The 26,388-nt window shown below is 53.3% G+C and overlaps 1 protein-coding gene across 5 annotated transcripts; it reads right to left on the minus strand.

Moving 5' to 3' along the window:
- Positions 1 to 869: 869 nt before the first annotated feature.
- EWSR1 (EWS RNA binding protein 1) lies at positions 870 to 23,882 on the minus strand. Of its 5 annotated transcripts, XM_050906407.1 has the most exons (18): positions 23,826 to 23,880; positions 20,622 to 20,658; positions 20,322 to 20,373; positions 17,792 to 17,915; positions 17,310 to 17,327; positions 12,180 to 12,366; positions 10,615 to 10,782; positions 9,643 to 9,857; positions 8,915 to 9,095; positions 6,044 to 6,078; positions 5,447 to 5,479; positions 4,393 to 4,511; positions 3,647 to 3,776; positions 3,103 to 3,225; positions 2,802 to 2,970; positions 2,282 to 2,379; positions 1,348 to 1,618; positions 870 to 1,084 (listed from the first exon to the last, which is right to left on the minus strand). In XM_050906407.1, the coding sequence occupies exons 1-18, from the start codon at positions 23,836 to 23,838 to the stop codon at positions 1,045 to 1,047; spliced, it is 2,013 nt and encodes a 670-aa protein (XP_050762364.1). In that variant the 5' UTR covers positions 23,839 to 23,880; the 3' UTR covers positions 870 to 1,044. The 5 variants fall into 5 exon arrangements, with proteins under 5 accessions (XP_050762364.1, XP_050762363.1, XP_050762361.1 ...); XM_050906406.1 differs by lacking the exon at positions 17,310 to 17,327 and having other exon boundaries at positions 23,826 to 23,879; XM_050906404.1 differs by lacking the exon at positions 17,310 to 17,327 and having other exon boundaries at positions 6,044 to 6,081; positions 23,826 to 23,879.
- Positions 23,883 to 26,388: the final 2,506 nt, after the last annotated feature.

Here is a 26,388-nt window from a genome sequence, read left to right on the forward strand (position 1 = left end):
GGAGCGGAGGGGCCGGAGCGGAGGGGAGCGGAGAGCGCCCGCCCGCAGCCCCGCGCTGCCGCTGCCGCCGCCGCCGCCGCCGCCGCCGCGCCCGGGCCGGGAAGTTGGAGGCGGCCCAGAAAGGGCCGGGACGGGAGCGGCGGGCGGGGGCGGGCGGGGACGGGCCGACACGCGGGACAGGGACACGGCGGGGGCGGGCATGCAGCGACACAGCGGCACACAAACACAGCGCCAGCCGCGCCGCCCCCAGCGCGGGTGTGATCTGACACCGGGGGGGGGGCCACACACACGCCCCGGGGAACCCCCAGTTGGGGCTGTGCCCCCCACCCCACCCCGACCCCTCCCGCCGCAGCATCCCCGCACCCAGCCCGGGACGGGGTCCCCGCGGTGCTGGGGGTGGGGGCAGGATCGGGCCCTTCCCTCAGCTCCTGGGAGCTCAGGCCCGGCAGAGGGAGGGATGGGGAAACTGAGGCACGGGGCAGCGCAGCCGCTCCCCTGCGGCGAGGGTGGCTGCACCCCCAGAGGGTGCAGGGCCGAGGGATCCATCCCGGCTGCTCCAGGCTCCCCCCTCCCTGCGCCGTGATGCTCCCTCCCCGGGGGGGGTGGCGAGGGAGGGGGGCACAGGGCCGTCCCCCCCCAGGGCAGGGGTGCTCTCAAGAGAGGCCAGAAGTGGTACGGTTAGAAACATCGGGAATTTTATTTTTAAAAAAAAACCATCACAACCGTTAACATCGTTACAGTTCGGCGCCGCCTCCGGGGTTTGCGCGCAGCATGCTCACGACACGGGGGGCTCGCGGGTTGAGTTTTCGTTAAACAACCGGTTTGTAAAAGGAGGAGGGGGGGGAAAAAAAAAAGATAACTCGGCACGCTACCGTTGAACTTGGTTTTAATGTTTCTCCACAAACGGTGAAAAATACTAAAGTACAGACAAGGAATAATCATAATGTTGTGGCCAACATTATAAATATGGAATTATAAATTTAAAACATTTTTCTGGTTTAAAAAATAAATCTGGTAGTAAATGCAGCTCTGCGGGGTCCGTCTCTAGTAGGGCCGGTCTCTGCGCTCCTGGCGGTGCTCACCCCTGCGAGTAGAGGGAGAGTCGCTGGGTCAGTCGCAGCACCCCAGGGTCCCCCACCCTGGGCTGGGGAAAGGTGCTCGCCCCACCACCCAAACCCCACCACCCAAACCCAACCTGGTCGCCTGGGGGAAGGAGCGGGGCGCCGGTGCCACCCCGTCCCCTTTCCCCAGTGACCGGGGTGCCTCTGTCTCACGCATCAGGGTTCGCCCCCTCCCCAGCGGGGCCTCGGCCCCCCCAGCTGCTCTCCGTGTCCCCCCCGTACGTACTTGTCCATCTTTCCTGGCCCTCCGCGCCGTCCGCCTCTGCCTCCGCCTCCCATCTGTTCCATCAGGGGTCCCGGGGGGCCCCCGGGTCCTCCTCCTCCTCGCCGGCCACCTCCTCCGTAGCCGCCTCGATCCATACCCCGGCCTCCTCTGAATCCACCTCTGTCTCCGCCGCGGCCACCTCTGAACATGCCACCGGGTCCCCCACGGTCCATGAGGCCACCTCCTCGCCCGCCTCTCATCCCCCCGGGGCCGCCTCTACCGCGGTCTCCGCCTGGGAGAGAGGAGAAGCCGCTCAGAGCGCTCCGAGGGGAAAGCCAGCCCGCTCCGAACGCTCCTGCGGCCCGTCAAACCCTGCCCCGATGAACGCGGCGCATCCGACTCTGGCACTAAAAACAGGAGAAGGTCCGGGAGCGGTTGGGAAGCCTGAGGGCAACCAACACCGCAGGGCAGCGCAGCAAGCACGCCTCACCCAGCTCCTCCTCGAGAGCCAGGAGAGACGGGGCTCGTTAAGAGGGCGCTGCCTAACGAGGTGAAAGTGGGTGCTCCGGGGAACGCCAAGTGCGGAAGGCAGCCCCAAGGAAGAACCTCGGCAGCTGAAGAAGAGCTGGAAAGCGTGGGAGAGGCAGAGGCTGGGACCGCTCTGCCCTCCATTTCGCAGCTCAAGGAGGGATGAAGCCTCCGGAGCTCCGGGGACTGGAGCGAGCCGCTCCCCGGGACGAAGCCTCAGGAACTCCGGGGACTGGAGCGAGCCACTCCCCAGGACGAAGCCTCAGGAGCTCCGGGGACTGGAGCGAGCCGCTCCCCGGGACGAAGCCTCAGGAGCTCCGGGGACTGGAGTGAGCCGCTCCCCGAGGAGCCCCGAGCCAGGCTTGGAGCAGCTCGCTGGAAACCCGGGCGCCTCCAGCCCCGCCGTGAGCTCTTACCGCACACGTACCTGGAGGGGGGAAAGGGGGTGGAAGAAACCCTTCTGGTTTAGGAGCCTTGCACTGGTTGCATTCCGTTCTCCAGGCGAAGTTCTGGTTTCCGCATCCCCTGGGTAAAAACACCAAGTTAGCAAAGACCGGGAAGGCATTCCTTGGCTGAATGACACTCGGAAGCGTGGCTCGGCCGTTAGCAGGAGAGCACAAGGAGAGGAGACGCGCAAGCTGGTCCAGCAGGACCCGGAGCAAGTCGGCCGGGCTGCTCGTTCGGCCGCAGCCCCCCAGGCAGCGACACCAGCCCGCCCTCCCTGCTCTGGATGGGAGAAAGGAACTTCCAACTTCCTCGGAAGGCCCAGCAAGTTATTTTGGGAAAGGCCTCTTTGTCCCGGCCAGCACCTCAGACAAAAGGGCCCCTCCTCGGGGCTCTGAGGTAAGAGACGGCTGTTGTCATCGCGCCAGAGTGACTACAGAGGTGCCAGGCTCACGCGGAGGTGCCGTGATGCGTGGAAGATGCGGGCAGCGCGGGATACTTACGGATTGGGACACTGCCAGTCGCCAGCTCGGTGCTGGACGCTCCCGCCGGAGGGGTTTCCCCTGGATCCCCGCGGTCCTCTGGAGGAGAAGCCACCCCTGTCTCCACCTCTGCCTCCCATCCGGCCCATGGGACCGCTGGGACCCCCCGGACCACCGGGCCCCCCCGGACCTGCAAGGAAGGCTCCGTTAATCCCGGGAGGCACTGGCCAGGGCCGGAGGACAGGGCGCAGCTCGGCAGGTGCCGCACCTCTGGCCGTGCCCTTCGAGGGGGGGGACACAGACCGGGGGGGCTGGACGTTACCTCCGCGGAGCGGGGGAGGCATTCCCCGCTGCTCACGTGGGGGCATCCCGCCTCGCATGCTGTTCATCGGGCCCTTCTTCCGCGCGAGGGTAACTTTGAGCTTGCTCCCCTGGAAATCCTTCCCTGGGAGGAATACAAAGGCAAGAGCATCGCTTTCTGCTGCGAGTTTCCACCGCTCGCCGGACCCCGGTATCGCACACAACTGCACCCGGTCGTTAACGACACGGAAAATTTTACCCGAGTGTCAAAGACAGCAGAAAGGCAAAATTCCAGCCGTGGGAGTGAGATGAACTCCCGCCACAGGAGGCAGCAGGTGACAGAGGCCTGGGCAACTAAGGACCACCACAACCCAAGCACCAGGCTTATCTGTTCCAGTTAAAACCAGGATCTTCTTAGGCAAAAGCTTGACCACCTAGAGCTAACCTTAAATGACTACCACCCACCACGCACCGCGGATGGAAATGCTGACTTCGGTCGGACAAGAATTTAGTTTTGAAATCTAAAAGAAAGCCATTCCATCCCAAAAGACACCCCGCATACTCACCATCAAACCATTCGACAGCCGTTTTGGCGGTAGATGGGTCATCGTAAGATACCGTGGCATCTCCTTTCGGTTTGCCGGTTTCTTTGTCGATGTAGAGGTTTATCATAGGCTGCCCAGTCCTCTTGTTCACCTGGCAGGACAGCAAAATCTCAGCTCAAGTCACATCTCCCCATAAGCTGAGCGGGGATTTACTCTCCCCTGTTCTGCTTTCGACTTGAGACAACCGAGCCTTGTTTTGGCGACTCCGTGGCAGAAGAAAGGGCCCCTCTGGCTTACCATGGGCGGCAGCTACTGCCCAGACAAGCCAAAAAACGAAGGAACCGGCCCAGAACAGCGCTGCCCGGCCCGACAGGCCTCTCCCGTGTGCGCCTGGCAGCGCAAGAACCGAGCCGCAGCCTCCCCGCATCCTCCTCCGCTCTCCCCGCCGCCCCGACCCCTCGCGCTGTCACACATCCCACCGGCGGCAGATCCGCAGAGGCACGCTTCCTCCACGGCTGTAAGCGCTGGCGCTTCCACAAGCCTAATCACGCTGGCGAGGGCCAAACCCTGCCAAGGTTCTTTGGGAAAGCTTGAGCTGCAGGTCACCGCCAGGCTGCGGTCACCGTACTGCCCAACCGGCCGAAGACCCGCCAGCTCCTGGAAATGAAGGGCTAACGGGAGACGAGCAACGCGCAGGCAGGGAGGAGGTGGGCCAGCCCTTTCCCCCACGCCCTACTCGCCGGAGGCCGACCTGTGTTCCTTCTCACCTTGACAACACCGCACTGTTTGAAGAAGTCTGCCAGATCCTCCAGGGTCACGTTATCATTGAGTCCCTGCACATAAACTGAGCTGTTGTCCGAGTCCTCATCTGGGTCCATAGGTGGGCCTAGGAGATAATTCACGGTGTCATCGCAGGGAGAGGAGAGGCAGCGATACAACATCACGGAGTACTTGGCATCACGTCAGCCCCTCAGCCAGCTGCGGCTCCGCTCTCAACGAGCGTGTTTATGAAGTGACACAAAAACCCAGGCGCTGAGAGCGGGCGACTCTACACCACCACCTCCTCCGTGCAGGCAGGCAGGCAGGCAGGCAGGCCGGCACTGCACCCCGCTGCCAAGCGCCTGCCCGGATGCTGAGCTGGCCTGCCTCCCGCCGGCTGCCTGCCTGCTCCTCTTGCCGCAGACAGACAGACACCCACACCCACCCAGTGCAAGGAGAACCGCGTGGTTACAACGGGAGACATCCGAGACGAGACACGAGGAAGACCTTCGTGTCCTTTGGGCTCCCGCACACGGACATCCACCCCCGCCTCCCGCCGTGCTGCGCTAACCCCCCGCTTTCCGCAGCAGCCCGCCGATCCTGGAAGGCTGCCGCAGAACTTCCAGCCACGCCTGTGCAACAGGAAGGAAAGAGCTGCACGGCGACAGGCCAGGGGTGGCACAAGAGGAGGCTACCGGACCGGCACGTACAAGCTCCGGGCTAAGGCTGCCTGAAAAAAAGGCTTTCTGCTGAAGCAAAGAGCTACAGAGCAGAGCAGCTCCCCCAAAAGCCCCCCCCTAGTTCCCACGGAGAAGGGTAAGCATCTCGCAAACACTGGTCTTCCACCAGTCCAACTGTTCTGATGGATCGGGAATCAAGAAAGAAATGAAACGGCCAGAAAGAGAGCGCAAACTGGCAGAGCATCCTCGTGCTCCTACGGAAGGGCACGCCGTGGGGGGCTGCGCCTCCCGTGGCTGCAGCCCTCGTCCGGAGCAGAGGACGAGCACAGGAATCTCCATTTCACGAGGTCGGGAAAAAGTCCAAGCGGCGATCGGCAATTACCTAAATCAAGGTCCGGTCCTTCTTCCATGTGTCCTGCCAGTCGGGAAAGAATCATAAGAAGCTGTGTTAGTGCACGCCTTGCAGGCTGAAGAACCGACACACACAATACTATCTACTTATAACCACCATTCGATGGCGCTGGTTAAACTCAAATTGACCCGCATTGCAAAAACATCAGCAATGCACCTTTACTTGGTGATCGGTTTGCTATTTTTAGCAGCCTTTCAAACCATTAAGCGCTATTACACTGGGTTTTTTTTGGTTTGTTTTTTTTTTTTTCCTTAATGCTTTACCAGGCCAATCAGTTTTACGTTCATTAATAAAAAGTTACTTTACAAACAAATTTATTAAATCCAATTTATTTTCCCCAAATTACAGAAGTGGTTGCTCAATTCTTCCAAGTTACCCTGTGTCCTGTAACCGCATACCCCTAGGCATTGCCGGCAGTACCCATTACAGTCTTGTTGCATATGTCATTTTAACCACTTAAACTAATAAAAATTACACTTTGTTCTAAAAACTGACTGCAATTTTTTTTTTTTTTTTTTTTTTTTTTTTTTTGTTAAACACTATCCATTGTAATGCTCAAAAACTTACCACCAGGCTTATTGAAGCCACCTCGCTCTCCAGCGCTGCTGGGGGATAAACGAAGAAATGAAGGCCTTTCCCTTTACAAAGCCAGTACCGCTCTGAGCCTCTGCGGCTCACTGGGAAGAAGGGCACTGGCTAAACATCTCCAAACAATGCATCTGTCTCTCTCTCTCTCATCTCGGCACTATGCCTTTCTTCAGGGCAGCTCGCTCAAATTTCCTTTACAAATACGCAACCTCGCTTGTCTGGTTTTGGACACCACTTTGCTGTCGGTACCCTTGCATTACTTGTACGGGTATTATCAGTGCAATACTTGGCAAAAAATGTTTTCGAGCGTTATAAATTGGGCTTTTGCTTCGAGAGAAATCGTGGGGTCATTCGCTGGTCAACTCCCTCCCCTCCGTGTGTACATAAAGGTGCACCCTCAGCCTCTCGCAGCACGAGAGCGAAACGAGCCCGCGGGTCCCTGACATTAACAGTTAAAAAAGGTAGGAGACAACCATACGCGATACCTACAACACAGTTCAGATGACATTTCCGCTAAAAACCTCGGTATAAAGCCATACATTCAGGTCGCTACTGAATTTAACAAGTCTCTGTGGAGGGAGAGCTTACAGAATACAGCGGGGGCTCGAAGGCCTGGGGTGCAGCTTTGTGGACACAGACCAGAACGGCAGATTTTGGCAGGCGCCAATGCAAACCGACGGCCGCAGCTTTCGTCGAAAGCTTTGGCTGAAGCGTTCAGCTAAGACTGCTTTCAAGCGCTGGTTAATGAGGAAAATGCCACCTGAAAAGGATTTTGATGTTTCTTGCTCTTTTTGGAGAGACAAAAAGCTGTTTGGAAGGAGACGAGCAGAGGAGGGAGAGCACCGCCTATTTTCTAGCAAGTATTGCACCTCTAATACTGGAAAAAAAAACGTCGTCAATACACAGTTTCAAGCTGTTGCATGCAGCTTTGCCTGCTTTCGTTAAAGTACACACCATTTACGTAATGTCTCTCTTTTTAAACATATACGTTTACACTTTTTAACGTTACACAATGCTAAAGTAGTATACCTCCTCTGGTTTTATTACCAAACAACAAGTATGCAGTTACCAAAGTTACAGAAGGATTCCATTTATACAATGAATACATTTGGTTAAAAATATTCTATGTATATTTTTCCTCTCCATATGGACACCGTGTCTAGTCCCACTTTTCATTATGCTGCCGGCTGAGTACTGAGTACGGGTACTTTTTAAGTATTGAAGTGTATACAAGGCTCTCACTTTGTAACCTGTAGCATATAAATGCGACAAAGCATGTTAAAAAGTTTCCATGTTTAACAGCCAATGAAAATATAAAATAACTGAGTCAATGAAAAAGGGCACGTTAATAACATCGAGCTCCTTACCTGCCGGAGACACTGAAATCCATCACCACAGCATGATAAGAAGGGCCGAGTTCCCCTACCTGCCCCTTGGCGTTCATAGGAAGGCCGCCTTTTCTATGGACAGCAGAAAGTCTACGTCCATAAAGCAGGGGACCCTTTGCAATGGTCTAGTCAGGTGGGAATCACTACGTACGCAATTTGAGCTCGGATTAGGGTGTGAAATCGGAGACGGATGACAAATCTTTTGCATGAGAAGCTCCGAAGGGGCTAGAAATTTTAAGATGTGATGATAGACATTTCAAGTGTCTACATCTACTTTAAACCATTAGAGAGAAATACATCATGGGTGAAATCTTTATGCAGAACCATGGAACTCTGTTCCACTCGAGCCAATTCAAGCCAGATGTGTTCCAACACAAGCCAGTCTTTTTCTTCTATTTCCACGCACTGGTAGTTGCATTTCTCCGATAAAGATTTCATGCCACTTCAGTTCATTTCGACAGAGCTATGCAGAATGGGACTATCGATGGCCAAACTCCGGTTGCCACCGGGCTGTAAAACACCTTAAGAAGTCGCCTGTCGAGGAGAGGCTGCAGTTCCGGCTGCCCTGCCAAGTCCCAGGGCTAGCACTGCGCATCCCCCGCCACATCTCCAGCGCGCACCTAGGGACACTCTGCATAGCTCTGAAGGACGGTGCGAAGGGATGGAACACACACAAAGCTACGTCTCCCTTCTCTTAGGAGCCGTTGGGATTAGTCCTCCTTCCTCGCCTCTATCCAAACAAACAGCACAGACAGGGAGACACACTGCTGACCTGAAGGCACAAGGTTTACCAAACCAGATTTTGCCATCAGTTAAAATGGCCAAACTGATTTAGACCACCCGAAAGCTCCGAGGGGGAGCGGTCCTGGGAGCCAAGCCAGATCTCTTTACGTTCTCGGGGTCTTTCCTTCACGCTCCAACCAAGCTCTAAGTGTTCCGGCCACTCAGAGTCGTGGCTTCGACAGCAGGAATCTGCCCCAGGCATACGCTTACAGACGTAGCTCCGCGTGCTACTGCTAAGGTGAAGAGGCTGACGGCATAACACGGGGCTGACACGAGGCTTCTGCCTTGTACATACCTGAACCGTCAAGATCCCCACTACTGAGGCACAGGGAGCGACTCCCGGACCTGGCGGAAGGTTTGTGTGTGTTCGATCCAGAGTTACTGTTAAACCCCACAGAGGATTTCACCTCTGCGTGACCACGAAGGGAGCTGAAAGTTCCAGGTTTAGCAATACCCCTAATTCCCCCCGGGGCGCAACCAGCTGCAGGACAAAAAAAAATAGAGATCCTGCTCCTATTTCCCCTAGGATAGTATTTCCATGGATCAGAAGCAATGCTGCTACAGAGATGTTCCCCCATGGAAGTACCGTTGGGAATGTCAACCTTTCAGTCCCTTCTTTCCATTTCAAACCCTATGGGTAAATCAGAATTAGATAAAAGGAGAAAAGATTTGCTCTTACCCCATTCCACCGCGTCCTCCTCCCCGCCCACCTCTGCTCATGCCTCCGCGATCATATCCCCCTCTTCCCCTGCCCCGGTTATCAGGGCCGCTCATATTCCGGTTCTCTCCTGGGCCCGAAAAGCCTCCGGAATCCTGTCCGTATACGTTCATGCTGCTAGGATGGTCCTGACGGAATGAGCCTGAGGAAGTTTGTAACAAACACGTTAGGGAGCTGCAGACAAGAGCGGGTCAAAGCTGCCTGTCCCCTTTCTAAGCCCTTTTACCTGCCTTCGGCACCAGAACGTAACCGTGACAATCATTTGCTACAGCGCTCACAGCAACAGCGTTAATTTAAGGAGAGACGCGCCGCTTTCCGTTTGCAGAATCAAGTTTTAGGTTAGGCCCTACCAGTCCGACCTCTGCAGAACTGCCGCCCGGCCAAACAGAACTGTCTACGCCGAGTCCTGCCCACTCCAGCCACGACAGCATTTTGCGCTTCCCTGTTTTTCAGCCACCCGTTCACCTTCGCCACGCTGAGGGGAGCATGGCGATTTGCCACTGCACCGGGCAAGCCGTTTTTCTGTGAGAAAGGGCAAACCCCAGCTACAGTACGCTCTCCCTTCAACACAGCTCCAAGCTTTAGACCCGAAGTAACGCCAAGCCTCCTTCAGAGACAGCCTACCCAGCGAGGGCCAGGGACACCGACCCTTTCCTCCGCAACCACGCGGCTCTGCGAAGCACACTCACTCTGTTGGCCGTAACTGCTGCTCTGCTGGCTGTACTGGCTCGGGGCCTGGCTGTAGGATCCCGTCTGGGGCGGGTAACTAGTCGGCGGCGGCTGCTGCCCGTAGCTGCTTTGCTGGCCATAGCTAGTCTGCTGTCCGTAGGTGCTCTGTTGCCCGTAGGTGCTCTGCTGGGAGTAAGTGCTCTGATCGTAACTGCTTGGCTGTGTGGAGGAATAGCTGGAAGATAAAAGCATTGTAAAGATGAGCCAATTCACTGGCAACGTGCATTAGGCTGCAGAAGTGCCTCATACTAGAAGGTAATGCAATTATAAGCCATATGTAGTGGTGTAAACCATTTAAAAAGGTGAAGTCATCCTATGGAGGCTAGTCTGGCGGCAGGAGACAAAATAAACCGGGTAGACTGCTAAAAGCGAAATCCATGCGACCGTTCACAATTTATTGATACCTCTAGAAAGAGGCAGAAGCGCCGGGGCAAAAATCAGTGGCAATGCAAGTAACAGTCCTCCTTTCTGCCTTGGCACTGAAATATTTCAGCTGATGGATAACGAAACAGTCCCCCCTCACACATCTCAGGCTTTGAGAATTTCAAAACCTACCCTTCAGAAGTTCGCATCAGCATATTAAAGACACCTCAGGGGAAGAGGTGAGCCCCTTGTCAAAGCCAGGTGTAAGGAGGCAGCAAAAGGTCACTATAACACACTCCACAGCTAGGAAATTTCTCAAAAAACATTTGTCGCTGTTACACCTTGCTACTGCAGGCTGTGTACGCAGAGACGCTTAGGCACTCAATCATAGCCTCATCTTCCCTACGACAAGAAGTACACCAACAAGAACCGCACCTCCCTCCTCCCAGGAAACCAAAGCTCCTTTGACATCTGTTCGTTTAAAATCCCTTGAGAAAAACCCTTTTGCCCAAGCTAACCTGAAAGTTCCCAGGCCAGCTGCACGAGGCTTAGCCCGCTGGGAGAGTTACCTGGTAGGAGGATAGGAGGGAGGCGCAGTGACCGGCTGCATAGGGTAGCTGGCAGGCACCTGAGGATAGCTGTAGTTGCTCTGTCCATACCCTAGGCTGGGCTGGCTGTAGCCTGTCGTACTCGATTGCGGCTGGCTGGTCTCTGCTGGTTTGCTGCCATCCTGGGGTCTACGGAGCAATATCGAACAAGAAGGAAACGTGGGTGCAAAGCCCCACCTCTGGCAGCAGCGAAGGCGCTCGGATCCGCCCCCAGGACAGAACGGCACTACCTATTTCTTTGGGTAGCGTTACAAGCTGGCACAGCATCGGTGTCAGTCACTCTGGCAGCAGCTAATATACGCTCATTAAACACTAAACGTTTTAGCACCAGCTGACTGGGTATTTGCACACTCCCCTGCCATCAGGAAAGGTCCGGGCTGCATCCTGAACAGAGAGCACAGAGCACTACAGCTTCTGTTCACCAGCTGCCTTACGAAACCAAAGGCGAGGGATTTAGACTTTGGCTCTAGAATTGAGTCGAGGATGTGACACGGCCAGGAAAGCGGTCAGCAGCGCTGCCCCTCCGCTCGAGCTGGTTTTGCACAACGCTTGGAAACGACGAGCTCAAAAGCAGCCAGAAACATTGTCAGTTAAATGCACCATTGTTTGGTTTAGAATCCAGTGCAAGCAGATATTGCCCCATATACGTTATCTGATGAAAGAGAAAGGATGCTGGGGGCTGGACTAGATGACCTTTAAAGGTCCCTTCCAACCCAAACTATTCTATGATTCTACATTTAGTGTTAACTCTCAAGGCCTGAAAATAAAGAGAATCCTTTGCATGTGATTCGCATGTCCCCTTCTATTTGTCCCGTACTGTTTATCATCTCTAAGTGTTTATCAGAGCGGAGTAAAAAGAGTTAAGCTACTTTTGTTGTACAAGCTGGGAAAAAATTATTTTAAATGATGTCAGGATTCATACTTAAAGTGTAATCTGACAGATTCAGACAGAGCTGTGCCAGCCTCCGCCTTTCCTTACCGGAGTGGTTGCTACAAACATCAGGTAAACGAACAAAGCAGTTTTTACTCACTGCTAAACAAGTTTCCATTATGTATTCTAAATCTTTCATATCCTGAGCAAACAATTAAACTAAATACACTATTGACAGTGCCCAGACACAAGAGATTTAAAAAGGAAGCTGTCTACAGCATGTGCATCCACTCAAGAAGTCACAGTACGTAACAGTATCCTGCCTGACCCTGTGACTCAAGATCAGATCAGACCGGTCCGTTTTCTGTTCTACATCGTGAGTCAAGAGCCCATTTTTGCTGCTTGGTTGCTCTCCTCATCTCCCAGTAACAGTGCTGACTCACCGTGCCGGGGCAGAACCTACCTACGTGGCTTCCCCCCGGCCCTGAAACGCGACGGCATCGGATACAGCAAGAGCAAAGCTCAAGCGCAACGGGCAGAGAAAAGGCGTGAGCACAACCAGCGGGCCCCAGTTCAGCTGGCGGTGTGCTGGGGCTCTCCCCAACAGCAGAGCAAACACGGCCTCGGGAGGAAGAGAGGAACCAGGCGTTGTTACCTTGCGGGAGCGGACGCTGCTGGCTGCTGCCCGTAGGCTGGGTAGGCGGGCTGGGTGCCGTAAGCGGACGGTGCTGCGTAGGAAGCCTGGGTGGTGGTAACCGTAGCGGTGTTAGTATCGTAGGCGGCTGTGCCGTACCCCTGGACGGGCTGACTGTACGCCGGGGGGGCAGTCGGGGTGGTATAACCTAGAACAGACGACAGCCTCATCAGATTAGTTTGGCGACCTTCGCTCGTCACGTTTCAGACTATTGCGCTTCTGTTGACGGTTTATCAGACCTCGGGTACGACACCCATTTTACCACTGCAAAAATATCACAGATAACCTGAAAACGATGAACTAACGCACGCCACCTCTTCGCCTTCCACGGAGAAACCCCCTGCCCTGGGAAGCCTCAGCCTACAGCCCCAGCTCTACCCTCGCCATCCAGGATCACGCCGGATGTCCCACCATCACACTCCGAGGAGCTTTCTGGAAGCCACCCTTCCATCAGCATCCAAAGGCTGTTTGTTTACAGCTACCGAAGCTCACGGCTAACGTAATAAAGCGCCCACAGGGCAAGCTGAGGCATGCAGTGTCTTCTGAACACAGGAAGACTAAACAAAGCTCCTGTTAGCTCTAAAGTAAAAGAAATCCAATCGATTTAAGAAGTACGGTCCCATCCTTTCAGCTTTTTTGAAAAAGAAAAGCACAAAATGGCACCAGGCTGACTTGACAAGTCTTTTTGAGCCATTTATGAAGTCTTATTTTAAATCAGTAATTCTGGAAACAAAAGAAAAGCACTTTACGTTTGCTTTAACTTAAAGAGAAAGGTCAAAAAAGACACATAAGGTAGCTCCTGATGTTTTATGTACCTTTGCTTTTCTTAGAATTTCAGTTTGTTTTAGGTAAAAAGCTTAGAGCTCATACATTTATTTCTGAACAATTTTACAAGAATATCCAAGATCCCAAAACAGCTCCATTTAAATTAGTCTTTCCAGCAGCCGTCACTGTATAATTTAGCCGACCATTTGACTTGTCACAAAGGTGAACTGTAAACCCGGTATTAACACGGTGGCTTTTTATAGTTAAGAACCTTGCGAGCAGGTTTTCAAATTATGAAACGGAGACTTAACATGAAAAAAAATCAATTAAAAATTTTGTTAGCAAAAGCTGACTTACTAAAAATATAAAACATCGATTGCCAAAGAGCAGCCAACTGGTCTCAGTTTTATTGATGTGATCTTAATTGATGCAATTAAGATAACAACTTCTCCATCGCTTCTTATTTTTAATAAACATAGGAGACTTGTGACATACTCTTCCTTCTAATTATACAGCATTTTAGGCAAATTGTACTGTAGCTTTTTATTTCAATTCCCTTATTTGCAAAACAAGTGTACTTCCAGCAGAATATAGCACGCCCTCACAAAGCACGACAGTATTTCCACATCTCGCTGTCCCTGCTACAAAATCAGGACCCTTCACAATGGCTCTCTGAATCAGTGAGTAAAGAGGAAGAGAAGTGAGAGGAGGAAGTCTGCACAGCACATTAGTTAAAAAAATAAAACAAAACCCTTCAGCTTTCTGTCCCGAGTGTCGCTCTTGAGCTTTCTGGTTAAGCCTCAGGATCCTGATGAAGGGGCTCCAAAGGGACACAAGCCCGTCCACTCTTGTCACCTGCAACAGCTAGCCTAAAAGCCCCTGCCCCACATCGCAGGGCTGCCAACCTGGAAACGTCAAAGCGAGAGAGTAAGCTGGCCTCCCACCAGGAAATAACTTGCACGAATCACTAGCACGTCAGTTTTCATGGTCGTTATTCCTTTTTGCTGAGAGGTTCTCTGAAAAGCCAAGTCCTGTTCTGAGCGTTGCTGAGAAGGGTGAATGGGATGTTGCCGAACAGGATAGCATGATTTTTAGAGCTTTGGACAAATTTAAACACTTAAATGTGAGCCACCATAGCATTTCCACAGAAAGCACCGACACCAGAAGTTAAATGAATCCTTATTTTAACTGGCCGAAGCCTGACCACATACTAAAAAAGCCTGCTGTTTGCATAAGTACAGCCTGCAGTAAGTGCTGCTGAAGCCACAGCCTTGCCCTGGGCCGTTCTTGTCAGACTCAGAGCCACGGGGTGCTCCTCCCGCGTCTGGGCCCCCTTTCTCGGTACCGTTACCGGCAGCACTAACCTCTCCCATCAAGCAAGCGGGCAGGTTTGCTGACACCTGGCTCTGCACAGTCAATAGAATAAAAGGGAGGAAAAAAAAAAAAATCCTGAATTTTAATCCTTCAGCTCTAGATGGAGCATTTCCCTTCCACAAGTGTGCTCAGCAGGAAGGGTTTGTACCAAAGAAAGAAAAGGCAGTGATTTGACATCCCACTGGTCTACATTTTCATTTCAACAACTTAGTTTAGGCACTCTGAAAATCCTCAAGAGCTGTATTTTTGAGGGGGGCATTGACATTACATCACTTCTCTCTCCTCCCCCCACCAGTTAATAAGATAAATGGCGAGTCTGCAGAACAGATACTGTAAGAAAAAGGTAACAGAAGAACTTTGATAACCTGCTTAAGATGTCCAGTTACGTGGCTCAGTTTCCTCTCAAAGTATCCAAGCCTGCAAGCAAAACCCTTATTGAAGTCTAGGAATTCTTCAGGCGGAGGGGAAGCTTGCAGGATTTGGTCCTCAGAGAACATCAACTGAAAATACTGGATTCAAAGAGATTTATTCTGAAATAAGCAGGCTTCACGTCAGCTAGCAGCAGTTTTTGAAGGCTTCTCTCCGATGCAAGCAGTATTAAAAGCTACCCACGGGGTCTGCGTGCCCAAAGAGAGCCAACTCCTGTTTGGCATGCATATCTTCTACCAGTGAGGGTCCGGAGAAGGGGACGCAGAGGCTACCTTCTCTCTGCTCTATTGCGGTATAACAGATTATTGTGGTAGCCAAGACAGCTATGGGTGTGTTCATTTCAAATTCTAAATACATTAGAAACTTAAAATATACATAACTCTAAATTTCACAGGTAAAAAGAGAAGTGGGAGCTGGCTGTCTTTAGAGAGTAATTCCCACTTAGCTACTTAAAGGAGATTCACACTTGAACATTTGAAATGATGTCTTTGCCCCCAAACGACATTGTTAGAAAGTCAATAACCCTAACAGATGAGCTCTTTGTTTACTGTTGTAACTCATGCTTATACACCGCAGTGATTAAAGAGCAAACCACGAACACAGATCTGATGGTGCCGATTAATCCCCTAAACCAGTTGGCGTCCGGGGAGCTGCAGAGGAGCCCGCAGGCTCCCGAACCCCTCTTCTCCATAATAAACCAACGGGGCGACTCCAGGACTCCTTTTCCTACGGCCCCGGGGAGGGAAGAAGCACAACCTGGGCGGTAACTCTCACCTCGGGTGGCCCAGGAGTCAGTGCAAGGCTGGATGGCAGAGTGCTTGGGACGGAAAGGTCCCCGGGCAGGCTAAAACAGCCCTCATCTGAGGCTCTGAGGCGATGCAGAGGAACCGTCTCTGCCATTCCTGCAGAGTCCCGAGAGGGTGTATCTGCGCAGGATTTGAATTTCCCTGACCACAATGGCATCTTACCCAAAAAATAGGCTGTTAAGACAAAAAAAGGCACCTTGCTTTTAAGTAATTCCAGACATCCCTCTGCTACAAAAAGGCGATGCCTAGGGAAAATAAACTGAGATTCAACCATGAAAATTGCACGTCTCTTAGGGCATAAAGACGTACGCCCCAGGCTTTATTTAGTATGAAAGGCAGAGACAGAGAGAGGGAGACAGGCTTTAAGCACTATCAGTCTCATTTGCACAGCTCTGGCTCCTCAAGGAGAGGCAGGTGTAGGAAAAATAAATACAACCCGGCGCTCTGCCTGGAGAATAACATCAACAGTTCTGCCACAGACCAGTGCTACGTGGATGGAGGCAAATCGTACCTGAAGGCCTGATATGATCTTTTGCTTGACCACTTCCTGAGTTTTTCTTTTTTTTTTTTTTGATGAAAAGAAAATTAAGCTTTTTGCCTAAAAAAGAGAAGCTGTGCAAAAAAGATGCCTAATATTATTATTTCTCCAGCAAATATACTCTTAAGGGACAAGCAAAAACATAAACAGCGCAGCTTCCTGTGACCCCTGCAGGACTGGAGTCCGTAGTAAGGATTCAGGGGCTCAAACATTTTTAAGAAAGGAATTTTGGAAGTCCACAAATCCTTTTTGCTGCCAATTTATGTCCATATACTTTTAAATTAAAGGAAAAAAAACAACCTGTAGATAACCTGCAGCGATACTGGCTAAAGGGTACTGGCTCTCATTCTGCAGGACACGCGCTAACTGCCAGGCAGAAATTTTCCTTATCCGTGTAAAGATGTTAAATATTTTAAGTGCCGTATAACTGGATAGACTATAGGTTAACATTTTCTCTCCACCTCTTCCTTGTGAAGCATTCCTCAATGGCTTCTGTGGCCAGATACCCCATTGCCTGTCTGTCCCGGTATTCCCTTGCTTTGGGAAGTATTTAAGAAAGCTTCCACTCTCACAGATGTTTACAATGTGTCTCATAGCAAAGGATGAATGTACAGAAAACGGTACCCAAGGCATTACGTGGAGGAAAATTTGCTTTCTTTTTCAAAGTCCCCTCAATATTCAGTCCAAATATACCAGAATTGAATGATGTCTCAGTAGTTTCTTTCAGACATTAAGACACTCGTACGTACAAAACTCCAGTTCAAAGAGCACACGTTGGAATAGTTTACAGCGCATTAATGAATATGTGACGTATGCGTCTGCACTGGAAATCCAAAGACAACATGGAACATGCAAAGGTGGTGGTCAGGACGTCTGGACGTGTCTAACCATGCTGTTTACCCTTTAGGAAACGGTAAGACAATGGGGTTAGATTCACCCAAAACGTCTCGACATGGCTGTCATTAGTGCTCGGGAAGTTTTATCCAGAAAGCATGCCACTCGGAGACTTTAGAGAGAACAGCATTGCAGCCTAGCAAATTCTTACTGTTGTCGTGTGTGTGCGCTCTGATGCTGGACATTTTTAGCGCTAAAACCAAGTGACACCTAAAGGGTTAACACCACAAGTTTAGACAGGATGAGACAGCATTTTCCATGCAAGAATGAGCAGGATAGTCAAACCTGTACTGGTCCCTTCTACTGTGGGAAGCACAAGACAAAAAGTAGAGGGTACACTATCAGAACAGGCATACATCACTTCCTCTGATTTGATTTTCAGGCAACCGAAGCGCTGAGGACACCGGTTCTCAAGAGCAGCCAGAGTACGCGCTCCCAGGGAGCACTGCCGCGCAGCTCGCGTTTGCTTTGCTCTAAGCACAGTACACTCTGCAGCCACGCTTAGTTCCACAGCGTGAACCAGCACCCAAAACGTTCCCTGAAAAATTCAACGGGCACGTTTATTTACTCCTCTTCAGCCACCCCGCATCTTCGCATCATTTTAAACTGCCCTTCGCTCAAGGCAGGCTCTTGAGGAAGGAAGCCCTTTCCGCATCAGAGCTGCCCAGAGTAATTCAGTATGGTTTGGGCCGAAGATCCCCAATGCAGACTTGAGCTCAACTCTCTCCCCAGGATAAGTCAAGCCTTGCGGGCACGGGGGCTCTTACCGGTAGGAGGCTGCCCGTAGGACGTTGCATACGCAGTCTGCCCGTACGTCGCAGTCGTCTGGGGCTGTGTGTAGCTGACATCGGTGGGTTGTCCATAGGTTCCGTAACTCTGTTGCCCATACGTCTGCTCCAAAGACGATATAAATTTAATTCATGAACAGAAGTGATTCGCAGGTGTTGCAGAGATACACACAGACTGTTTCAGTGACAAACACAGACTGGGGGATCTGTGTTACCAGATGTACTGAAAGCAATCAGTCAAGCTAAGCCTACCGTGACAGTTTGGGCGCTATTGCAAATCTCAGTTCAGATCTGTAATGAAGTTACAAACGCAGTTTTTCAATGCCAGGGCCAGAGGGGCAACCTCTTACATTTTCACAACACACCTCTGCTCTACGTAAGGCAAAACATGAAAGCATCCAGCTCCTCATAATTGCAGGGCACCCATCAACACTCACAGGTACCTCCCCAGGGCTAACCTGAAACATGGGGAGCAGGACTACTCAGAGGGCAGAACTGCACGAAGTAAAGCAAGTCAGTTACTTCACATTAAACTGCTTTAGTGTTCACTAGAAGAAACCTATTTAAGGTTTCAATGAAGTTATTCTGAATATTCTTCATGTCCACCGGCCAATAGTTTGAAAAATAGGAGTTTATGTAGGCATCCAAGGACGGAATCAGCAGGAGCATCCAAGGGCTTGCCATCACCCAACTATCCTGGCTACAGCTACTCCCGTCCCGGTGCCTTTGTGTTCAGCGAGAGATCAGCTCTCAACTCACACCGTCCCTGGAGCGCATTTTCAAGTCTAGACTACCACTAAAGGATCATTTCTGCCCATCGTCTAGCTCAATCCTGAAGGCAGCACCGCAAAGCAACTCCTCAGCCGTGGCGATCCGATCAGCAGCGCAGCGTGGCTGGATTAGCGCAGAGCTGCTGGCGCTGCAGTTTTACCAGCTGAAGATCTACCTCAGCCCCATGCCACGGACCAGCCGGCTCAAACTTCAGGCACCAGCCAACTTCCAACAGCTTTGTGCCGCCAGCAGTTTGGTTTAGGATAAAACTCTAGTTACAGCTCAAGAAGCGACATGAAGACAGCCTTAGCGTCCAGATTCTCAAAGGGACTCACTGACTCCTGTGGGAGCCTGGAACTTAAACGCCTTTTGGGACTGTCGTGGTTTAACCCCAGCCGAAACCAGGACAGGGACCTAAGCCTGTGTTACTTGGGAGCCAGCCTCCCTGAACTCAAGCCACAGATCTTAACCAAGAGTAGAAAAGCCTTGACCGGATTGAATATGTCGCTGTCTGTGGAAGCTCACTACATCAAGAGGCAGGAAACGCTGCAAACCTCCCATGGCTATTTGCCTACAGCTGAGTTTAGTTGGTTAATTGTTTTAGTCTCACACTAGAGGATGTTCTTGAGGCCTTCTGCACTTACACTTGCCAGTCTGCTTACACCTGTCCTTCCGTGCGACCTGCATATTTGGTAGCAGCTCTTGCAATTGTTCTGTCTCAAAATACTTATTCAAAATAAAAGTTACCGTCACCTTCATTTAAGCTGACCCAAATGCCCAGACTGAACCTGTGCTCCTCCTGTAACGCTGACATTTTTGACAAAGGGCCTTCTTACCCTGCCGCAGGAACAAGCGAGCGCAGCATTCACGCAGCCTGGCCTGCCTCAGACTGGCTAGTGCCGGCAGCAGCAGCAGGCAGCGTGGCACAGGCAGCCTGAGCGGGCACGGGAAGGTAGCTCTTCCTCAGAGCTGCAGCACCAAAGCCAAGCTGTTGCCACAACCAGAATTAACCGATTAAAAGCTGCTCAATAACGCTCCAACACGACAATGTGGTGGTTTTTATCTCCGTAATACAGACATACTCTTGGGCGGCAGGATTTTCCCTTCAAAAACCTCTCCGGAGAGATGGAGGAAAATTAACCTACACCACTTTTTGAGGACAAAAGTTTACCTTTGAAAACACGCTTGGAGTGTGTATACAAATGTGTTTTCAGTAACTTGGATTCTAAGGATTAAAAATAAGCATGGTTTAATTCATCTCTTAAAGTTCATCATCATTTTGCAGTCTAGCCGACTGAGAGTATTAGTAGTTTTGGCAACAATACCTCCCTGAAAATATCTATTCCCTCCTCCTCCTTTGTCCAACTGCTGCAATCTCACAAATGGCAATTTCCCCCCCTTTTTTTTTTAGGTTTTTCTCTCCTACACCGCTGAGTAAAACACCCACCAACATGGTGGTGGCAAACATACACCGAGAATTAGGCTTTTATAATCCTCTCGACAACAACCACCTTAGGCTCGGATATATTAACAAAGAAGGGGACTGTTGAGGCTCCTTGACGTTTAGGTTGTTTTCACTTTAAGAAAGCAGTTTGGGCTGTGTGGAAAGCTACAAGACAACTTTTAAGGACAGATTTTGATGTTGCCGCTTAGCGTTTTTCGTGGCTGGCAGAGCCGCGTGTAGTTTACTGGAAGACACGTGATTCAGCAGCAATTATAAAACCGTCCCATGTTTTACCTGGGTGGTCTGTGCATATCCTTGAGCTGGCTGAGGTGCATACGCGCTGTAGCTGTAAAATGAATTTGAAGACATTTATAAGGCATCCCCGTATTTCCAACTTGCGCAAAACATGTATCACAAGACAATTTTCACATACCCAAACGATTTCTGCTGAAATACTATGGCAATACAAAATCTAAAGCTAAAGGGAAACCATAGGATTTACAAACATACCTGAGTTAAGACTAAACCACAATTATTATATACTTTTATTACATCTTTTTAAAACAGAGAGGATAAGACCATAATGCTACTTACCCCTGCTGAGCTGCAGCTTGGCTATAGGTACTATAATCTACAAGAAAAGAAAAAAAAAAAAAAAAAAAGGAAAAAAGGTTGACAAAGGCTTAACAAAATTAACAGTGTAAGAGCACAGCAGCTGGAATTTCCTCCTGCAGCTTGAAAGAACTGCTATAAACCGCTGGAAATGCAATTTCAAAAGAGTGTAAGGTAAATGCACTTTTTCAGTCTTTTTGAAGGAAACAAAACCTCTCTTCCCTTCATTGTTACCGCTGTTTGCAGCAGCAACTTTGATCTCAAATGACCCTACTTTAATTTAACTGCCACCTTGGGTGACACCCAAGGGGGCTGGCAGAGGGTGTTTTGTTTTGGAACAAAAGAAACACTGGGGCTGACACTTACAAACCCCCCGCCCTGGTTTCAAAGGGCCAGGTTGCAAGCTTTTGGGTCTGTAGAAACCAGCACACTTCACTCTTTCTATTTAACTTTCAAGGACACAAACAAATGGCTGGAAAGTTCTAACAGTTGTCCCCTAGCAGGGTTCGAGACGGGGAGCTGGCAGTAATTCCTTCCCCAAAGCCCCGATCCATGCCAATACCCTGATTTAGAGGAGAACCGAAAGCCTGAAAATCCAAGCAGAAAAATCTATGCTGAACCGGTTTGCTGGCGGGAACGGAAAATGCGTCCACATGACAATTACAAGGCTATATTTGAAATGATTACAGCTCCTAAATGTATGCTTTCCCTCAAAGTCACCAAGCAACTCCAGTTCCCATCCAAACTTCTAGAGCAAACGATGAATTCATCACTTAGGCCAGACCTTGCCAGCCAGATTCCAGCTCTCCCGGGACCACAAAAGCCCCAAGGACAGAGATCAGGAATGAGTCCCAGACCTTGCTCACATCTGCCGCTCGGACCACGGCATCTGACTGAGCTGGAGGCAGAAGCTGGACGTTAGTAGAGCTTTTCTCAGGCAGAGCCAGATAGTCCTGTGCAGGAAGAGGTTTCGGTGTTTCTATCACAATTGCACCTCGGGGTACGCTGATCTCAGTTAGAAAACTGAAGATGATGAATTTGAGGAACCCAGCTGAGGACTTCCTACAGCCTTCAGTTATCCCTAGGTTGCAAGGATCGCTTTAACGTCTTTATCACGCTGGTGACAACTCAAGGTGACGGAGCACCAGGAAGCATTTTGAAAATACTGTTTTTATACACCAGAACCTCCTGTTTCTTGAGGCCGCGGATTCATCCCTAATAAAGCTTTCCTCTCCTCCTCCTAACCCCTCTACGTGAGCTTATGGCTCTTCCTCCTTTGCACTTCCCTCCGCTGATGGGAGGGACCCTGGGGTGTGTGTTGATGGACAAGGAAGGGAAGTGCCGTGACTCTGGTAGTGATTTTTGACAGATATTAATTACTTCGACCTTGCACCCGAGCGCAGGAATCGTTACGAGTACACAAGGAAGATGCACGAAATACCATGCACAATAAAAAGACGCTGAACTGCTATCCAAAGGCTTCCACGCTCCTGAGACGCACCGCACAAGTTGTTAAACTGCTCTGGCACTACTCCTGCTTTCCTTACAGGTTGTCATGTTTAATACTGAAAAATCTAGCTTGTTAAATTCAGGATCGCTGCTCTTTTTTTTTTTCTTTCAGTCTACATGTGGCTCTAAGTTCTGCTAAATCCTGAGTGTTAAAAACCACTAACGCCCATTCCTCCTCATTCATCTTCCCTCTCCCACTGCCTCCTTGTACCAGCGCCCCTCCATCCTCCCCCTCATCTCACCGTACACCCTCCTACACCCCTGCCTCCTCTTTTCCAAGCCTCTTCACCCTCCAGCCACAGAAACCTCCCTACTCCTCATTTAATTCTGATTTTCTGCACTCTGTTGGGTTACCACAGTACTCCAGGCTGTTAAAAAATGGCCAAGCTGCTGAGGACGGACCTCCCCGACCTTCATCCCTCGCTGGTAGACCCCCAGCAACCTACCACCCTCCCGAATTGCTGCCGTGGCCTTGAGCTACGCACACGGTCTTCCATTAAACACCCATCACACATCCCTTCTTACAGCCTTCCCCCAGTCCTACCTAGACGCGACATTTTCCCCTTCGTAGGATTTAAATCCAGGTGGTGAATTTGCAATTTGTCTCCAGTAATCCCTCTCTTCTAATTTGCTCGAATTTAGATTAAGGCAAAACGTTAAAAAAATATTATGGTTCACTTAGTTAAAACCATCTCCGAGCCTTTATTTCCAGTGGGAAATTAATCTTCATCCTTCTGTTTCACGAGTCTCAAGAGCACAATAGCACAGCTGAAAATAGCAGCTCCCACGGAAGAACATTAAGCGGAAAGACAACTGTATTTTTAAACCCCATTTTGACAATTCCACTGGCACGTGTCTCTTTAATAACTTTTTTTTTTTTTTAAAAAGCCTCTCCAAGGTGATATTAGTCATATTCCCTCACACTCCGTGGCTTGTGACATTTTCCTCTGCGGAGAGCTCCGACCTCCGGCTGTTGGGCTTTAAGGCTACTTTAAGGCTGATGTTGCCGTGGTTGGCAAGTCTCAATTTTGACCTATTCGCATCCAGTTGGAGCCCTCGCGTAAAAGCACGTTTCCTTCTATGATGCTTCACTGGTTTTATTGAAAGAAATTACATTTGCACCAGAAACCGCCCTGAATAGCCACCAGAAAGGCCGAAGGCACGAAGGAAGCCTCCGGTAAGGACAGTGATCTCCTGAAAGAGCATAACTCAAAGAATCTTCTGAGGCTGGAGCAGCAAGGATTCACTATTGTAAACAACCCTTAAACAAAGATCTAGGAGAGATGATCTGGGCACTGCAACCCCAGGGAGGCACCGGCGGGTCCCGGCCACCGCGGGGACAGCGGTGCTGGGGGGGAGACGGGCTGGGTGGGGGCCAGGACGGCCACGAAGCCCGCAGCCCAGCCTAGAGCGAGCCCGCCACCACAGCGCGGGGGGCCCGGGCCCGGCACCGCGCCTCGCCCCGCCGTGACAGGGCCGCGGCCCGGCCCGAGGCGCTCCCCCCGCCCCGCTCCCCTCAGCCCGGGCGGCCCCGGGGTGCCGCCGGTGGCCCCGGCCCCAGGCTCAGCCCGTCCTGACGGGCACCGGTGCAAGAGGCCGGTCCGGCTTCAGCCACTCCCGCCCAGGGCGGCCCCCGCGGAGGCCCCGGGCCGCCCCGACCCCCCCGGCCCCGCTCACCCGTCGACGCCATTTTCTCGCCTTCCTCCTCCGCGCTCCCAACGTCCGGCCGCCGCCGCCGCCCCGCGCTGCGCATGCGCCGCCCGGCCCCGGGGGGCCGTACCACGGCGGCGGCGGGGGGCGGCCCGCGGGCGACTGCGCTACGAGGGCTCGCTTCGCCCCGCCCCGCCGCCCTCCCGGCGGTCCCCGCCCTCCGCGGAGAACCGGGACCGCCCCGCGCCGCAGCGGCCGCCGCTCGGGAGGGCAGTTCTCCCGCGGCGCTGGGCGCTCCCCCCCCCGCCGGGCCGCGGGATGGTACGGCCCGCGGCCGTTAGGGACCGTCGCGCAAGAGCCGTTCGGGCCGAGAGGCGGAGCGGGTGGCGCGGGGGGGCGGGGCTACGACGGCGTGATGTCATCGCCGGGCGTCACGCGGCAGCGAGCGGCGCCGCCGGGCCGTGCGCGGGGTCGCTGCTGACGTCACATACCAGCGAGTGGCGCCACGCTCTCCGCGTGCCGTCAGTGCCCGACGGGACGCGGTGTGCCGTGATGTAGTATCATCGCGTGACATCATGCTCCGGCAAGTGACACCACAGGCTGTGCGTGATGTCACCAGGTGTCACACATCCCGTGCTAGCAAGTGACACCGCAGGCCAAGCTGGGTGTCGTGTGGGATCCCACGCTGTGCCTGGCATTACACGCTGCCCACGCAATGTCATGATGTGAGCATGACGGAGTGGCATCACATGTGACATCGTGTGTGATGTCAACCCACCACACTGCTGGCGGTGTTGTCCCATGAGGCCACGGGTGGGGATGCCGGTACACCGCAGGGACAGCCCCGGCTGGCACAGCACCCCCGGGGGTGCCCCCGTCCCCAGCAGCTGCTTGTTCCCCCCCCCCGGCACCCTGTGCCACCCTGCCCGGCCTGCCTGCTGCCGCTGCCTGCCGCTGCCTGCCGCTGCCTGCCAGCCCTGCCGCCCTGCCCACGGGTACCCAGTCTCCTGTGCCCCAGTGGGTGCTGGGGGGCTGTGGCGTGTCCTGCAACACCTGTGTGCCATGGGTGGGTGTCCTGTGGGTGGCATGGAAGGGGTGGGTGTCCCAGGGTGGTGTGGCATAGGTGGGTGTCCCATGGGTGGCATAGTGTGGGTGGGTGTCCCATGGATTGCCTGACATGGGTGGGCATCCCATGGGTGGTGTGGCATGGGTGGGTGTCCCGTGGGTGTCCCATGGGTGGCATGGTGTGGGTGGGTGTCCCATGGTGGCACGATGTGGGTGGGTGTCCCATGGGTGGCGCAGCACAGCCATATGTCCCCTGGGTCCGCCTCCAGGTCACCGCAGCCCATCTCCCTGTGGCCCTGTCCCACCCCACTGGCAGCCCCAGGACCCCGTGGGACCCCACCACCGTCCCCAGGCCACCCACTGTGAGCAGAGGGGACCCGCTCTAGCCACCTACATCCCCACAGCAGCACCCAGCTGCACCCACGGGTGCCCGCTTCACCCGAGGGGGTCCCCTGGGGCGCTGAGGGACGCCGCAAGACACGGGTTCGGGAGGCGTTTAATGACCTCGAGGGTCCCCAAGCAGCGGGACAAAGCGCGCGGTGCAGCGGGGTCCCCACCCAGGGGGGTCCCCACCGCCGGCCCCCCCCCCGCCCCGGAGCCCCTTCCCCGGCGCGGGGGTGGCTGTGGGGGCTTGGGTGGGGCAGGAATCAAGCACCCCCAGAGCTGCACGTTGGGGTGGGGGCAGAAAAGGGGCAGGGGGGGTCCTGGCACCCCTTTACCCCTCCCTGGGGTGGGGGGGGTTCAAGCAGCAGCGATGGGGGGCAAAGCGGGGTGGGGGGGGGCCGGTGCCGTGCCACCGGCTAGCACCAAGAGCCCTGCAGGGCTGGGGGGACATGGGGGGGGTGACCCCCATCCTGCCCCCCCGCCCCGGGCAATGCTCCTGCCCATACCGGCACAGCGGTGGGTGCAGGGTGGGGGGGTGACAGTGGGTGACACCCCCCCCCCCCCCCCAGGCTCCGTCACTGCTTGCCGGGGGGCCGCCGGTGGGGGGCCACAATGCGGTAGGGGGCTGGCCGCTGCCACGCTTGCCACGGGGGGGCCCGGGTGCCGCTGTGCCGGGGGGGCCGCTGCCCGAGCCGGGCTCTGGTTCTGCGGGGAGAAAAGGAGAGAGGCGTCAGGCGGCACCAGACACCCCCACCCCACCCCAAAAGTCATGGGGTGCTGTGGGTGGGGGTCCCCTGCCCCACAGAAATGGGGTTCACCGCTCCCCAGCCACGTGGTAGCATCGAGCCCCACACTCCAGCTGTCCCAGGGACCCACATGCTGGGAGAGACACATTGGGACTGGGGCGGGGGGGGGGCCACAAGGACCCCCCCAGCTGGCACCCCTACCTGGCACCCCCAGCCGGCACCCCAAGAGCCGGGGTCCCCCCTGCAGGAAAGCATAGGTGGAAAGTGGAGGCAGGGGAGGGGCAGAAAGAGGGTGGGGGCACCCACCGCCCCCAGCTGGGCACCCTGGCATGGCAGGGGCTGGGCACTGGGGTCTCCCTTGGGCCAGGGTGGGGTCCAGGGGCTCCTCCATCCAA

The sequence above is a fragment of the Gymnogyps californianus genome, chromosome 16, assembly GCF_018139145.2.
Source record: "Gymnogyps californianus isolate 813 chromosome 16, ASM1813914v2, whole genome shotgun sequence".
NCBI classification, from domain to species: domain Eukaryota; kingdom Metazoa; phylum Chordata; class Aves; order Accipitriformes; family Cathartidae; genus Gymnogyps; species Gymnogyps californianus.

What these genes read in the sequence shown, in the direction of transcription:
- EWSR1 (XM_050906407.1), bottom strand. An exon ending in AGGACCGGACCTTGATTTAG is followed by an intron (nt 4,512 to 5,446) that starts GTAATTGCCGAT and finishes ATTATCTCCTAG; the next exon opens with GCCCACCTATGGACCCAGAT. An exon ending in AACAGTGCGGTGTTGTCAAG is followed by an intron (nt 3,777 to 4,392) that starts GTGAGAAGGAAC and finishes CTGTCCTGCCAG; the next exon opens with GTGAACAAGAGGACTGGGCA.